This window comes from Trachypithecus francoisi, unplaced genomic scaffold (assembly GCF_009764315.1).
Source record: "Trachypithecus francoisi isolate TF-2019V2 unplaced genomic scaffold, Tfra_2.0 Lachesis_group0, whole genome shotgun sequence".
NCBI lineage: Eukaryota > Metazoa > Chordata > Mammalia > Primates > Cercopithecidae > Trachypithecus > Trachypithecus francoisi.
Window position 1 is genome coordinate 157,739,690 of NW_022681453.1, and position 17,609 is coordinate 157,757,298.

The 17,609-nt window shown below is 39.0% G+C and overlaps 1 protein-coding gene across 6 annotated transcripts in view; it reads left to right on the top strand.

Moving 5' to 3' along the window:
• STAG1 (stromal antigen 1) overlaps window positions 1-17,609 on the top strand; it is a 421,343-nt gene that overhangs the window by 328,212 nt on the left and 75,522 nt on the right. For 5 of the 6 annotated variants that reach the window (XM_033212569.1, XM_033212568.1, XM_033212571.1 and 2 more), the window contains 5 exons: window positions 5,953-6,045; window positions 6,143-6,232; window positions 6,387-6,590; window positions 7,824-7,894; window positions 11,663-11,750. In XM_033212569.1, the coding sequence (XP_033068460.1) occupies window positions 5,953-6,045; window positions 6,143-6,232; window positions 6,387-6,590; window positions 7,824-7,894; window positions 11,663-11,750 (546 nt within the window). The remainder of the gene's footprint in view (window positions 1-5,952; window positions 6,046-6,142; window positions 6,233-6,386; window positions 6,591-7,823; window positions 7,895-11,662; window positions 11,751-17,609) is intronic. The other variant, XM_033212570.1, reaches the window with a different exon arrangement.

Consider the following 17,609-nt stretch of genomic DNA (forward strand, 5'->3'; position numbering starts at 1 on the left):
CAGAAAAGGGGTTCTTGTTGTCCAGGCCTCCTTGTTACACATTACTGGCCAAAAGGACTGACAGCTGGTGTTTATCATTTCCCTTCAAGGCTTTTGAGGGTTAGCAGCTTTACAGATAAGGGCAGTCCTGATCATAAACCCAGCTTCATTTGCACAAATGAGTAGATTAATGTTATTTCTTCTTGCTTTAAAGTGGTGCTCACTTCCCTTCCTTACTAATAAGTGTCCTTTGTGGCATTTTTTTTCCCCCAGGGTAGGGCACTTTGATCTGCATTAAAAACCTGTGCAGGCAGATATCCTTTCTCTTGAGCGATTTTCTTAATGGCATCTTGAAGACTGGTCAGCTGCCTCTTGGTCAGCAGAAACGTTTTTCCTGTTCTCTTAACGTTTTTAAAGTGAAACCTCTTTCTAAAATTATCAAACTATCCTTTGCTGGCTTTAAATTCTCCAGCTTTGTAATGTTCACCTTCCGTTTGCTTTAAGTTGTCGTCATATGACTTTACTCTTTTTAAATCATATGAGTATTAGTGTGCCTTTTTTGTAGCAATTCTGCACCCATATATAAGCTGTACTTTTAATGTGAAATAAAAAGGTATTTTGCAAAAGGTACAATGGTTTTTGCACCTGCTAGTATAGCAGTGATGGCTTTACGAATTTTTTTTTTTTTTTTCAATAGTCCTTACACTGGATTCATTTATCTTGAAATGGTGGGCAACTGTAGCTGCAGACATATCAAGCAATTTAATTTTTTTCTTTAGATTTTGTCTTGTAATAACTTTTCTCTGCTTCTTGGGAACACTTCCAGCATCACTAGTAGCACATATGGGTCCCATGATGTTATTCAGGGTTTATGGTATTGCACTAAACATGATAAGTGAGAACCATAAGATCACTTTTGACTGTGATACACAATTCACTGAAGAGACCAACTGTTCATGCAAAGATGATTAGTGTCATGGGACTTTTTTAGTAAATATTTGGCAATACTTGAGCTCACTGCAGTAGCAACAGTAGATGTGTACAATATTATTGTAGTGGAATGTTTACTATAGTTGATTCTGTACAGTAATGATTAATGCTATATCTTTTTCTTTTTTTTTTCTTTTTTTGAGATGGAGTCTCGCTCTGTTACCCAGGCAGGAGTGCAGTCGTGTGATCTCTGCTCACTTCAACCTCTGCCTCCCGGGTTCAAGCGATTCTCCTGCCTCAGCCTCCCGAGCAGGTGGGATTACATGCGCGTGCCACCACACCCCACTAATTTTTGTATTTTTTTCTTTTTTTTTTTTTTTTTTGAGACAGAGTCTCACTCTGTCACCCAGGCTGGAGTGCAGTGGCACGATCTCGGCTCACTACAAGTTCCGCCTCTCAAGTTCAGGCCATTCTCCTGCCTCAGCCTCCTGAGTAGCTGGGACTACAGGCGCCGGCCACTGTGCCCGGCTAATTTTTGGTATTGTTAGTAGAGACGGGGTTTCACCGTGTTAGCCAGGATGGTCTCGATCTCCTGATCTCGTGATCCACCCGTCTCGGCCTCCCAAGGTGCTGGAATTACAGGCATAAGTCACTGCATCCAGCCTTTTTTCTTTTTTTTTTTTTTAAACACGGAGTCTCACTCTGTCGCCCAGGCTGGAGTGCTGTGGCGTGATCTCGGCTTACTGCAAGCTCCGCCTCCCAGGTTCACGCCCTTCTCCTGCCTCGGCCTCCTGAGTAGCTGGGACTACAGGTGCCCGCCACCACACCCGGCTAATTTTTAGTAGAGGCATGTGTTTTTAGTAGAGGCAGGATTTCACTGTGTTAGCCAGGATGGTCTCCATCTCCTGATCTCATGATCTGCCCACCTCAGCCTCCCAAAGTGCTGGGGTTACAGACGTGAGCCACCATGCTCGGCCTATATTTTTTACTAGAGTTGGGGTTTCATTATGTTGGCCAGACTGCTCTTGAACTCCTGATGTCCAGTATCTGTCTGTCCCAGCCTCCCAAAGTGCTGGGATTACAGGCGTGAGCCACCACTCCCAGCCATAATACTGTATCTTTATTCACATTGCTGTCATGTGCGAATGGTGCCATGTACAGCCTGTAAGTGTGTGTGTAAGTTTTGATAAATGTTAAGTTCTTACAATAGATTCGTATATATTTTATAGTAGTGAATGTTAAATATCTACATATATTTTATACATCATGATGAATCTAAATTTGCTTTGGTTTTCCAATAGGCTACATGGCTTGTCTGCAAGTTTTTTTTTATTGTTGCAGATCTCCAAAAAATTTTCTAATATGTTTATTGAAAAAAATCTGTATATAAATGAACCATGTAGTTCCAAACTGTGTTGTTCAAGGGCAAATGTGCAAGGATATGCCCTAAAATGCCTTGGAAAAAAAAAAATACTGCAGGAGAATTAATGAAACAAGAATGACAGGGCTAATGGTTATTGTTCTGCTTTTGAATGTTTCTGAAATTTTCCTTAATAGTCTTTAAATTATGTGCCGTCCCACATTTGACTAGTGATAAGCCCCTTCATACTGATTTCTTGTTCTTTTCACATATCTTTTTCTTTTTTAATTACTTTCTTGCTTTCTTGGGAAACAAGATGCCCCAGGTTCACTTTCTACCTTTACTGCTTGAGTAGTTATCTATTGCAGTGTAACAAATTACTCCAAAGTTAAAGATGTGTGAAATAATAAGCCTTTATTATCTCATACAGTTTCTGCAGATCAGAAATTTTGGAAGAGCTTAACTATTCTTTTTGGCTTAGGGTCTTCCATAGGGTTGCAGTCAAGACGTTAGCCTGGGCTTTAGCATCTGAAGACTTGACTTGGAATTGCAGAATCCACTTCCACAATGGCTTACAAGTTAGTGCTGACCATTGGTAGATCTTAGTGCTTCACCATGTGGGTTTCTCTATAGGACTGTTTGAATGTTTTCATGACATGGCTGCTAACTTTTCCTAGAGTGAATGATCCAAAAGAATAAGGTAGACACTGCCATATCTTTTATAACATAACCTCAAAAATTACACAATATCATTTTCAAAATATCCTATTGGTTATACAAGTCAGCTTTATACATTGTAGCAAGAGGTTGTATAAGGGCATGAATACAAGGAAGGTAGGGATCATTGAGATTTACTTGAATTTTAGATTCCACATTAGCACAAGAATCAGCCATTTCTCCAATGAGCCATGGTTCCTTTTAATACAGAGTAGTATTTAAAGATTAAAATACTGGTACTCCGTTAAGAGGATGTACTTACTGTTAATTGCTTATGATTTCTGCTAGGTACTTTTAGTAGACAGAGTAATAAATGTATATATATGTATATACATTTAAGTCGTACATTCATTTTGATATTCGACCTAAATTTAGCCTAACAGGGTTTTTTACCTCTTCGAATTTATGAGTTTTTTCCCAAATTTAGTTTTTTGAAATAAGTAAAATATTTACATAGTTAAAAAGTCAAAAACATGTGAAAAGATGTAGTCAGAGAAGTCTTATTTATATACCTTTCTCTACACCTCATTCTTACTAGTAACCATTTTTATTCGTTTCTGGTTTATTCTTCAGGTGTTTCATTTTGCACAAATAGGTAAAGGCATGTACACATACAGATATATGTATTCATATTTCCCATTCCACCCACTCACCCCCTAATCTTTTACCAAAGATAGTATACTTTATACACTATTCTATACCTTTCTTTTTTTAGCAGTGTATCCTGGAAATCAGTTCATATCTTTATTTGGAGGTCTTCATTTTCTTCTGGCTGTATAGTGTCTATTAGATGGATACACTACTGAAAGTTCACCTATGCACAGTCTTTTGGACTGTTGCTAGTCTTTTGCTACTAGAAATAATGAATAATCAGCTGGACACGGTGGCTCACGCCTGTAATCCCAACACTTTGGGAGGCCGAGGTGGGCAGATCACGAGGTCGGGAGATTGAGACCATCCTGGCCAACATGAAACCCCGTCTCTACTAAAAATACAAAAATTAGCTGGGTATGGTGGTGCGTGCCTGTAATCCCAGCTACTCGGGAGGCTGAGACAGGAGAATCTCTTGAACCAGGGAGTCAGAGGTTGCGGTGAGCTGAGATTGCAGCACTACACTCCAGCCTGGCGACAGAGCGAGACTCCGTCTCAGAAAAAAAAAAAGAAATAATGAATAATCGTATGCATATCTCATTACTTGTATCAGGTGTGTTGGTGAGATAGAATTGGTACTGCTAGGTCAGAGGAAAAATATGTGTACAATTTTGTTAGATTATTGGCATATTCCTTCTTCATAGGTGTCATGCCATTTTTGTTATCCCCTCAGAGGTATTTTGAGGACTAGATGAGTTCAAGTATGTAGAGTGTCTAACAAAATGATCACTCAGGCTGGGTGCAGTGGCTCACGCCTGTAATCCTAGCATTTTGAGAGGCCGAGGTGGGCGGATCACTTGCGGTCAGGAGTTAGACCAGCCTGGCCAATATGGGGAAAACCCGTCTCTACCAAAAATACAAAACTTAGCCAGACGTAGTGGTATGCACCTGTAGTCCCAGCTACTTGGGTGGCTAAGGCAGGAGAATCGCTCAAACCCAGGAAGCAAAGCAGAGGTTGCAGTGAGCCAATATCGCACCATTGCACTCCAGCCTGGGTGTCACAATGAGACTTCGTCTCAAAAATAAATAAATAAATAAAAAGATCGTGCCATCAAAAATAGCGATTTCCCTGAAATCAGTATCCTTAGATGTTTCATACATTGTCAAATAAATTTCAAGACTTTTCAATATCTTGAATACATTCCTAGACATACATGTAGTTCCGTTAATTGCTTTGTGCAGAGCTAAACACAGTGATTGGTAGATCATTCACAGGTGATTATTTTATATGCTTAAAAGATTGAACAACAAGGCTGGGCGTGGTGGATCACTTGAGGTTAGGAGTTTGAGACCAGCCTCGTCAACATGGTGAAACCCGGTCTCTACAAAAATACAAAAATTAGCCAGGCATAGTGGCACATACCCATAGTCCCATCTACTCAGGAGGCTGACGCAGGAGAATCACTCCAACCCAGGAGGCAGAGGTTGCAGGGAGCCAAGATCATGCCACTGCACTCCAGCCTGGGTGACAGAGCAAGACTCTGTCTCAAAAATAAAAAATTTTTAAAAAGACTGAACAACAAATAGGCAGTGCTATTACTTCTTGCACATATTCTTAAACATTGGGGTTCACATTTATAAAGTGGCAGTTTATATTGGAATGTTCCTGTTCTGTAAAACCATTCGACGTTATGATGGCAAATCCCTTCAAGATAATAAAATGCAGAATACTTAGGGGAAATTATTATGTTAAACTGAGCTTGCATTTTAATCTTTTATTTTTGGAGTCACCTGTGGTTTCACAAGTTGGATACAGGCTAAAGTGATGAGCATTATCAGCTTAAATTTGTTCCATGAGCACAAACTATACTCTTTTTTTGTTGATTGCTGTATAACAGATTTATGAGCTTAGTTACAAGGAGACTCAAATGTAAATGAATCCAGAGATATTATTAGCGTATGCTTTAAAAATAAGTGAGAATATATTAACTTCTGTTGGTATTTAAAAAGCATTACTTTAAAAAGTGTGTGTATATTTAACATAGGAAGATCACTGTTAACACGTTGAGATTAAAACCCTAGAAAAATTGGGTTTGATTGGTTTCAGTATTTTAATAATGGTAACTATGGTTTTATTAAAATGTGTATATTTTTATTTGACATAAACAGATAGTAATTCGCCCAAACTTTAGCTGTTTGATAAAGTAGTAATGTTATGTAAAAATTTGCATAAATTTTCATGTATTTATTTCAGTCATTAAGCCTCTCTTAAATATTTGGTTATATTATTTGCCAGTGCTTCATCAATATATGTAACATTTTGGATTTATAATTTAGCACAACACCCTTTAATTCTTTTCCGACTTTATTTCTAGGTGCTAACTGCCAAAGAAAGGAAAACTCAAATTGATGATAGAAACAAATTGACTGAACATTTTATTATTACACTTCCTATGTTACTGTCAAAGGTACAGTTTCCTTTACAGTTTTGTTATGTCACTGAGTTTGCTTTCATTGTACTATTAAAGTAGTTACTGTCTTTTTCTTTGCTTCTTCTCCTTCTAGTATTCTGCAGATGCAGAGAAGGTAGCAAACTTGCTACAAATCCCACAGTATTTTGATTTAGAAATCTACAGCACAGGTAGAATGGAAAAGGTAATGATACTATGAAATTGAAATTCAGCTATTATAGTTTTATTAACTGAATTATTTTCATGTACTCTTATAGGCTTGTTATTTGACAGATGCTAATTTTTTATTTTTTATTATTAATCTAAATATTACAGTTTTTCTTTTTTTGTCTTCTCAGCATCTGGATGCTTTATTAAAACAGATTAAGTTTGTTGTGGAGAAACATGTAGAATCAGATGTTCTAGAAGCCTGCAGTAAAACCTATAGCATCTTATGCAGTGAAGAATATACCATCCAGAACAGAGTTGACATAGCTCGAAGCCAGCTGATTGATGAGTTTGTAGATCGATTCAATCATTCTGTGGAAGACCTATTGCAAGAGGTCTGTTCTAAAGTTAATGTGTACATATAATAATATAGACTAAGAATTTAAGATAGCTGAGTGTGTAAAGCATTTTCATTTTAAAATGAAATCGAGTAGAATTTTCTGCCCCTTCCAAAACTTAGCAACCTTATTATAATTGTGTATTCTATAAAGATCAGCCTTGGTTATGCCTTATTTTTATTCTAAAAATCTGTCATAAAAACTAGAATTTTTTTCTCTTTCAAGAATTTTTTTTTTTTTTTGAGACAGAGTCTTGCTTTGTCACCGAGGCTAGAGTGCAGTGGCACGATCTCAGCTCATTGCTCACCACAGCCTCTGCCTCCCAGGTTCAAGTGATTCTCCTGCCTCAACCTCTGGAGTAGCTGGGATTACAGGCACCTGTCACCATGCTCAGCTAATTTTTTTATTTTTAGTAGAAACGGGCTTTCACCATGTTGGCCGGGCTGGTGTTGAACCCCTGATCTCAAGTGATCTGCCCACCTCAGCCTCCCAAAGTGCTGGGATTACAGGCATGAACCACTACACCTGGCAAAAAAATCTCTTTAAAGTCTAATTTTTCCTAACTCATTTTCTATTTCTGGGACCTTATTTACATTTTAATATTGCTGAATTATTGTGATGTGCTAATGAATAAAGCATGCAAATGAAGTCTGCTTTTAAGGATGCCTGCTTATCAGTGGTATGCCCAAGATATCAGGCAAGCATTTCCAATTGCTTATTTTCTAATTATTTCTGTGACTTCTTCCTCTTTCCCTCTCTTTCATCAATCTGTGTAAGGCAATCTGGGACTTCCGTAGTTCTCTGTGCTCTGATGACCACATAACTGATTTATAAAAGACTCTTTCCTACTATTGGAACTCAACCATTATTTATGATTTTTCATTCATTGTGATTTTCAAGCTACAAAAGTGACTGACAATAAAATATTGGAAATAATCATTGAAAGTCTTTCAAGTACATACCTTTCACTTAGAAATTTTAAAGGGTTTTATCTTATAGTATTAATCAGAAAACTTTTCAAAGTCATGTTTATCACAACATTATTTAAAATGCAGAAATTATTTCTAGGTTGTTAGAGTTATGGGTGTTTTTGCCTTTTTGCTTATTTGTATTATGGATCTACAATGAATATATACTATTTATATAATTTAAAAGAATAGGCAGTAAATAGTAATATACTGTAATGAGAGTAAAGTTGTGGTAATGATGTGATGTGTCCTTTTTCTATAGGGAGAAGAAGCTGATGATGATGATATTTACAATGTTCTTTCTACATTAAAGCGGTTAACTTCTTTTCACAAGTACGTTATTTTATTTAAAGTAAAGGCAACGAGGTGGCTCATGCCTGTAACCCCAACACTTGGAGAGGCCGAGGTGGGCAGATTGCTTGAAGCCAGGAATTGGAGACCAGCCTGGCAAAACCCCATCTGTACAAAAAACACAAAAATTGGGCATGAGAGTGTGCACCTGTGGTCCCAGCCGCTCAGGAGGCTGAGGCAGGAGACACAGGAGAATTGCTTAAACCCAGGAGGTGGGGGTTGCAGTGAGCCACGATCACGCCTCTGCACTCCAGCCTGGACAACAGGCTGCCTCAAAAAATAAATAAATAAAGTAAATGTAGTAACCCAGGTGTGCAGGCACAGAGCTATGATCCTAGCCACTGAGGAGGTTGAGGAAGGAAGATCACTTGAGCCCAGGAGTTCAAGGCTGCACTTGATCATGGCGCTGGCCCATGGTAGTACCTGTGAATAGCCACTGCACTTCAGCATGGGCAGTATGGTGAGATCTGATCTCAATAACAACAGAAAGATAAAATAGATTTAGTGAATGACATGTAACAGCCAGCACACAGTGAGTGACTGTTGTGTTTGACATTAATAACAATGGAAATTTTAGGCTTGGTGTGATGACTCACACCTATGATCCCAGCATTTTGGGAAGGCAAGGGAGGTGGATTGCTTGAGCCCCATGAGTTTGAGACCAGCCTGGGCAATAGGCAGATCCTATCTCAATTAAAACAAAATAGATGTTTTTTTAAAAATGGAAATTTTAGAGGAATATTGAGATGTTTTTCCTTTATTCGGATTTATCTTGATGATTATGTGATTATGTTTTGCTATCACTGAACTACTTTTTTTTTTTTTTTTTTGACACAGTCTTACTCTGTTGCCCAGACTGGAATGTAGTGGTGCCATCTCGGATCACTGCAACCTCTGCCTCCCAGGTTTAAGTGATTCTTATGCCTTAGCCTCTCAAGTAGCCGGGACCACAGGTGTGCGCCACCATGCTCAGCTAATTTTTATATTTTTAATAGAGATGGGTTTCACCGTGTTGGCTAGGCTGGTCTTGAACTCCTGACCTCAAGCAATCCACTGGCACTCGACCTCCCAAAGTGCTGGGATTACAGACGTAAGTCACTGTGCCTGGCCTGTCATTTAATTACTTAAGGTATAAAATGTATTTACTATAATGATTTAGCTGTCATTTAATTAATGAATATATACTGTAAAAGTTTAAGCCCATGAGTATTTAACAAATTAGACAGGCTTATTTCATCAGCTAGAGTGCTACAGGTAATCCCAGCACTCTGGGAGGCCGAGGCAGGTGGATCATCTGAGGTCAGGAGTTCAAGACCACCCTGGCCATGGTGAAACCCCGTCTCTACTAAAAATACAAAAAATTAGCCGGGTGTGGTGGTGTGCGCCTGTAATCCCAGCTACTCGGGAGGTCTGAGGCAGGAGAATTGCATGAACCCAGGAGGCAGAGGTTGCAGTGAGCAGAGATCGCACCATTGTACTCCAACCTGGGCAACAAGAGCAAAACTCCATCTCAGAAAAAAATAGAAAGAAAGAAAATCTGGAGGACAGTTAGGCTTATATTGGTCAAAGGATATAAAATTTCAGTTAGGAGGAATAAATTCAACCCATCTATTGTACAACATGGTGACTATAGTTAAAAACAATGTGTTATATTCTTGAAAATTGCCAAGAGAGTAGATTTTAATATTTTTATTTTTTCAAAAAAAATTTTTGTGACAGAGTCTTGGTCTCTCACCCAGGCTGGAGTGCAGTGGCACAATCACGACTCACTACAGCATCAACTTCCTGTGTACAAGGGATCCTCTTACCTCAGTCTCCCAAGTAACTGGAACTACAGGAACATGCCACCACACTGGGCTAATTTTTTTTATTTTTTCTAGAGACAGGGTTTCACCATGTTGCCCAGGCTAGTCTTGAATTCTTGGGCTTAAGCAGTTTTCCTCCCTCGGCCTCCTGAAGTGCTGGGATTACAGGCATGAGCCACTGCACCCGACTAAGAGTAGATTTTAAGTGTTCTCACCACAAGAAAAAAATGATAAGTGTGTGAAGTAATGGATATGTTAATTAGCTCAATTTAGTCATTCCATAGTTTATACATATTTCAAAGCAACATGCTGTATACAATAAGTATATACTAATTTTTATTTGTTAACATAAAGGACAAAAATACATAAGATTTTCAGGAAAGCCATGAGTTACTCTTGTGAGCTTTTTTTCCTGAATTGTTCCTATATGCTTGGTTATTGTGTTGTTACTGTATCAGTAGAACAGGTGAATTTGAATAAGGAAGAAAGATTCAGATCACTGAAATTTATGTTGTCAAATTGTAATTTTCACTTCCCTTATAATGAGATATGCCGGTCTTCTCCATGAAGAAAGGACAAAAGAACTTTTTTGTCCAAAGAGAGTTTGAATATTGCTTTTACACTGATCAGTACTTCAAAATTAAAAATTGATTTCCAAAATCTAAGTCTTTATATACAAGTAAATTTTTTTATTCCCTAGAAAAGCAAACTTTTATTAAAAGAAAAAAACCTGTCATTTGAAAACAGAAGTTACTAGTGTCAGAATGACTATTTTTAGTAGTAGAGCTCATGAGAATATAAAAATTTACCATTATCACATTCATAAGTCCTCAGCCCAAGTAAATAGCTATAGTGCAGTTTTTGAGCTTTCCCATTTTTCCTTTCCTTTGTCTTTATCTACATTTTGGGAATATAGATCTCTCTTTTAAAAATACGCGTGTGGTTTTATTTTTAAATTGTAAATGGAGTTCTTTAAAATGTACTTTTAAATAGGCCTGACGCGGTGGCTCACACCTGTAATCCCAGCATTTTGGGAGGCCAAGGCGGGTGGATCTCGAGCTGAGGAGTTCAAGACCAGCCTGGCCAACATGGTGAAACCCCATCTCTACAAAAATACAAAAATTAGCCAGGTGTCATGGTACATGCCTGTAGTCCCAGCTACTCAGGAGGCTGAGGCATGAGAATCTCTTGAACCCAGGAGGCGGAGACTGCAGTGAGCCAGGATCTTGCCACTGCACTCCAGCCTAGGCGACAGAGCGAGACCCTGTCTTAAAAAAAATAAAAATAAAACAAAAAAGGTACTTTTATATATAAAATAAAGGGAGTTTATCCATTTATGGAATAGAATATGAGCTTACCTTGACCACATGGTAGAAACTTTGAGTTAAATATGTGAGGTTTTATTTTTGTTGATTTCTTTAATAAATTCTTAGAATCATCTCTTTTTCTTTCCTTTTCCTTTCTACCTTTCTTTCACATTTGAGCATTTAATGAGCTTTCCCTTTATGAATCTTTTTCAATTCTGCAAGGAAATGAAAAAAAAATTTTTTTTTTTTCTGAGACAAAGTCTTGCTCAGTTACCCACACTGGAGTGCAGTGGTGCAGTCTTGGTTCACTGCAACCTCTGTGTCCAGGGTTCAAGTGATTCTTCTGCCTCGGCCTCCCAAGTAGCTGGGACTACAGGCATGCGCCACCATGCCGAACTAATTTGTGTGTGTGTATTTTTAGTAGAGACAGCGTTTCACCATGTTGGCCAGGCTGGTCTCAAACTCCTGACCTCAAGTGATTTGCCAGCCGTGGCCTCCCAAAGTGCTGGAATTACAGGCATGAGCCACTATGCCCAACTGAAATGAAATTATTTTATTTTTCCACTCACTTGAACTGAGCTCAAATTTAAATTTCCTTCTGTTCTAGAATAAAACAAATGCATTTTTGTTTATTTCAGTGCACATGATCTCACAAAATGGGATCTCTTTGGTAATTGCTACAGATTATTGAAGACTGGAATTGAACATGGAGCCATGCCAGAACAGGTAGGAGTTTATTGATATTCCTTCTGTATGACTTTAGAAAGTTAAGTTTTTCTGAAGTCATATGATTATCAGAAGCCTTTTATAGAAAATAGTTGATAATTCTTTAGGGTGGCTGCCTCTTTTGAGAGAATTATTGCTATAGTAATTGAATATTACTGATAGGTATATTATATCGGCTTATGTGTTAGAGTAGAAAAAATAGAAAACTTTTGCTATAACATACTGTAAAAATGTTAATGTTAAGGTAGACTTTGCTCTATTAGGAAAAATACCATTAATATCTATGGCAACAATTTTAAAACTTTCAATTTATTCATTATGCAATGAAAATTGATGATGGGTATATTCCAGCCCTGTTCTAGGTATTCATCACATTAAGCATGGCTTAGTTTTTATATTAGAATCATAAATTAACATGGCAGCCTTTAATAGACTTTAGACCTTTGTACACTCATATATTCAAGTTAGAGTAGAAGGGGCAGGAATTCAACAAATTTTGCCTAATCTGAAAAAGACTTCGGTAGAATAATTACTTGATTCAGTATGAGAAAGGAAGAAGTTATTTTGTACACTGTAGACATTCATGTAGACCAAAATATCAACCCCATCATTAAGTGTAGGTAGTATTTAGGGGTTATGTCATTGATTTCCATTTGGTAAGACAGAATGCTTAGATGATACTTTATTACTCTAAAGCAGTAAGAATTTCAACAGATGAAATAATAATCTTATATTAAAAGTTAATCATGGGCTGAGCGCAGTGGTTCATGCCTATAATCCCAGCCCTTTGGGAGGTCAAGGCAGGGTGAATTACCTGAGGTCAGAAGTTCGAGACCAACCTGGCCAACATGGTGAAACCCCATCTCTACTAAAAATTTAAAAATTAGCCAGATGCAGTGGCATGCGCCTATAGTCCCCAGCTACTTGGGAGGCTGAAGCTGGAGAATCGCTTAAACCTGGGAGGCAGAGGTTGCAATGAGCCAAGATGATGCCACTGCACTTCAGCCTTGGCGACAGAGTGAGACTCTGTCTCAAAAAAAAAAAAAAGTTAATTATGAAAATAGTACAGGCCGGGCGCGGTGGCTCAAGCCTGTAATCCCAGCACTTTGGGAGGCCGAGACGGGCAGATCACGAGGTCAGGAGATCAAGACCATCCTGGCTAATATGGTGAAACCCCGTCTCTACTTAAAAATACAAAAAACCGGGAGGCTGAGGCAGGAGAATGGCGTAAACCCGGGAGGCGGAGCTTGCAGTGAGCTGAGATCCGGCCACTGCACTCCAGCCTGGGCGACAGAGCGAGACTCCGCCTCAAAAAAAAAAAAAAAAAATACAAAAAACTAGCCGGGCGACGAGGCGGGCGCCTGTAGTCCCAGCTACGCCGGAGGCTGAAGCAGGAGAATGGCGTAAACCCAGGAGGCGGAGCTTGCAGTGAGCTGAGATCTGGCCACTGCACTCCAGCCTGGGTGGCAGAGCAAGACTCCGTCTCAAAAAAAAAGAAAACAGTACTTTATTATTGCTGTGATTAATTCATTTGAATTGCATAACATTAGTCATTTTCTTGGTCCCTACAAATGTCCCTGATTATGTTAGACGTTCTTATTGTAGTTTGTGAAAAGACACTAAATATTTTACCCTGTCTTTTTAAAAATGTATTGCTGACACCAACTTCCCATCCTCTCTGTATCTCAGACCAGCAGCCTAAATAAAATTCACTCATATTTTCAAGCCATGCTTCTAATTTGAAAGTGAATGAGAGAGTTAAGATATTCTTTTTATCCTTTTCTCTTTCTCCAGGTAGAGAATAAGTGTACATCTCTGTTTCATCTACTGTGTCAAAATTTTTAGACTTACCATAACATCATTATTGTCCTAGTTCTGACTCGTGACAGCTTCATAATGTTGTCTTCTATTGTTATTTTTGTTTTCTATTGCTTATGTTCATTGCATATGTCTTATTTCCTCCATTTTTGTTGTTGGATAAAAGAGCATACTTACGTGACATTAAAAGTTTTGTGGCTTTAGGGGCTGGGCGCGGTGGCTCACACCTGTAATCCCAGCACTTTGGGAGGCCAAGGTGGGCAGATCACAAGGCCAGGAGTTCAAGACCAGCCTGGCCAATATGGCGAAACCCTCTCTCTACTAAAAATACAAAATTTAGCCGGGCATGGTGGCGGGCGCCTGTAGTCCCAGCTACTCGGGAGGGTGAGGCAGGAGAATCGCTTGAACCCAGCAGGCAGAGGTTGCAATGAGCCGAGATTGCACCACTGCACTCCAGCCTGGGTGACAGAGCAAGAGACTCCATCTCAAAAAAAAAAAAAAAAAGGTTTTGTGGCTTTAAGTTTGTTAATTTCTTTTTTTTTTTTTTTTTTGAGACGGAGTTTCGCTCTGCCACCCAGGCTGGAGTGCAGTGGCCAGATCTCAGCTCACTGCAAGCTCCGCCTCCCGGGTTCATGCCATTCTCCTGCCTCAGCCTCCCGAGTAGCTGGGACTACAGGCGCCCACCACCTCGCCCGGCTAGTTTTTTGTATTTTTTAGTAGAGACGGGGTTTCACCATGTTAGCCAGGATGGTCTCGATCTCCTGACCTTGTGATCCACCCGTCTCGGCCTCCCAAAGTGCTGGGATTACAGGCTTGAGCCACCGCGCCTGGCCGTTAATTTCTTAAACACATATTTTTAACCATGTGTATGAAGTTTGAGTGCATGACTCAAATATGACTAGATTGTACTCTTGTTCATTTTAGCAGCTCTGATAAATATCTCTTAAGATACTGTTGAAAATACAGAAATTCTATATTTAACCACTTCTTTTTTGTTTGTTTGAGATGGAGTCTCACTCTGTCACACAGGCTGGAGTGCAGTGGCATGGTCTCTGCTCACTGTGACCTCCACCTCCTGGGTTCAAGCGATGCTTCCACCTTGTCCTCCTGAGTAGCTGGGGTTATAGGCCTGCGTCACCACGCTGGGCTAGTTTTTGTAGTTTTAGTGGAGACGAGGTTTCCCCATGTTGGCCAGACTGGTCTTGAACTACCAACCTCAAGTGACCTGCTTGCCTTGGCTTCACAAAGTGTTGGGATTTCGGGCATGAGCCACTGCACCTGGCCCTCAACCACTTCTTAATACAACCATGCAAGCTCACTTTTTAGGGTTCCAACTGTGTGCTTACAATAAGAACTCAGAGAAAATACCTTTTAGAGCAGGGGTACTGAAGAGCTACCAAAATGTTTATTACTGTTGACCCTCAGTTGTTCTTAATGTTTTGAAGATACCTTAAAACTTTCTAGCTGTTTGGGGAGACTACATTGTCTATATGCTTGACTTTTTTTTTTTTTTTTTTTTGTAATGATAACCAGTTCAACTAGAAGTTCCTAGTGCTGTCCTTCACTGAATTGTTACACAGGCATACCTCATTTTAGTGTGCTTTGCTTTATTGCGTGGTTTTTTTCAAATTGAAGGTTTGTGGCAACCCTACATCAAGCAAGGCTATCAGTGTCATTTTCCCCAAAGCATATGCCAACTTAGTGTTTCTGTGTCACATTTTGGTAAATCTTGGTTATTTCAGACTTTTTTGTTAGTATTAAATCTGTTATGGTGATTGGTGATCAGTAATCTTTGATGTTTCTGTTGTAATTGCTTTGGGGCACTATGAACTGTTCCCACATAAGATGGTGGACTTAATCCATCAATGTTATGTGTGTTTTGACTGCTCTATGACAGGCCCTTGCCTAATCCCTTTCCCTCGCAGGCTCCCTATTCCCTGAGACAAAACAATATTGAAATTAGGCCACTTAATAACTCTACAGTGTTTCTTAATGTTCAAGTGGAAGAGTCACACTTCTCTCATTTTTCGTGACTGCTAACACAGCAGAAGTAATTTTTACTTTCAAGCCTTAATTATTTAAGAAAAAAACATTGCGTTAAGTCTTACGGCTGCCATAGAAAGTGACTCCGCTGATGCGTCTGAGAAACTTTTGGGAAGGATTCACCATTCTAGACGCCATTAAGAAATTAGTGATTCATGGGAGGAGGTCCAACTATCAACATTAACAGGAGTTTGGAAGAAGTTGGTATCAGTGTTCATGGATGACTTTGAGGGGTTAAGACAAGTACAGAAAGTCACTCAGATGTAGTGGAGATAGCAAGAGAACTAGAATTAGGAGTGGAGCCTGAAGATGAGCCTGAGTTGCTGCAATCTCCTGCTCAAACTTGAAGAGATGAGGAGTTGCTTCTTATAGATGAGCAATGAAAGAGATGGCATTTACTCCTAGTGAAGGTGCTGTGAACATTGTTAAAAGGACAACGAAGGATTTAGGATATTACATAAATGTAGTTGATAAAGCAGTGATAAGGGTGTGAGAGAGTTGTCTCCAGTTTTGAAAGAAGGTCTGTGAAGAAAATGTCAAACAGCATCAGTGCTGCAGAGAAATCTTTTATGAAAGGAAGGATCAATCGATACAGCAAACTTCACTGCCATCTTGAGAAATTGCCATAGCCACCCCAACCTTCAACAACCACCCTGTTAAGTCAGTAGCCATTAACATTTGAAGCAAGACCCTCCACCACTGAAAAAATTATGACTCACTGAAGAGTCAGGTGATCATTAGCATTTTGTAGCCATGAAGTATTGTATTGTTTACTTAAGCTATGTACATTGTTTTTTCAGACATAATGCTATTGCACACTTTTATATGCGTTGCGAAACCAAAGGTTTTGTGACTTGCTTTATGACAAAATTTGCTTTTTTGTGATGTCTGGGAGTAAACTTGTGCTATATCCAGGGTATGCTTGTGTATTTGTGTTATTTTTTTCCCCTCCTAGTGATTTATCTTTTATCATACCAGTACTGTTTTAACCATTATAGTTTTAGAATATGTGGAAGACTGGCCAGGCATGGTGGCGCATGCCTGTAATCCAAGCCTTTTGGGAGGCTGAGGCAGGCAGATCATATAAGGACAGAAGTTCGAGACCAGTCTGGCCAATATGGCAAAATGCTGTCTCTACTAAAAATACAAAATTAGCCAGGCATGGTGGCACGTGTCTGTTATCCCAGCTACTCGGGAGGCTGAGGCAGGAGAATCGCTTGAACCCAGGAGCCAGAGGTTGCAGTGAGCTGAGATCATGCCATTACACTCCAGCCTGGGCAACGAGCAAAACTCTCATCTCAAAAAAAAATTTTTTTTAATATCTAAAAAGTAAAAAATATGTGGCAGACCAAAAAGAAATTACCTATTCTAATAATTTTTTTAAATAAATTTTTTAAAAATCAAATTATAGAAATGTTACAGAAAATTCACCTAATCCATTTTCAATATTTTCCCACATTTCTGCACTTTGCACTATCTATACGTATATATGATATAATATATGTATATATGTATATATTATATAATATATACATTATATAATATATGTGTATTATGTAATATACATTATATTTTTATATACAGTATGCATTATATTATAATGTATATTATAAATATATAGTATATTATAAATATAATGTGTGTGTTACATATGTTAATATGCATATGCAAAATATATATTAGGCCAGGCATGGTGGCTCATACCTGTAATCCCAGCACTTTGGTAGACCAAGGTGGGTAGATCACTTGAGGTCAGGAGTTTGAGACCAGCCTGGCCTACATGGTGAAATCCTGTCTCTACTAAAACTACAAAAATTAGCCAGGTGTGGTGGCATGTCCCTGTAATCCCAGCTACTTAGGGGGCTGAGGCACTCGAATCACTGGAACCCAAGAAACCCAAGAACAGGACGTTGCTGTGAGCCGAGATTGTGCCACTGGACTCCAGCCTGGGTAATAGAACGAGATGCGGTCCAAAAAAAAAAAAATTGCCACAACCAC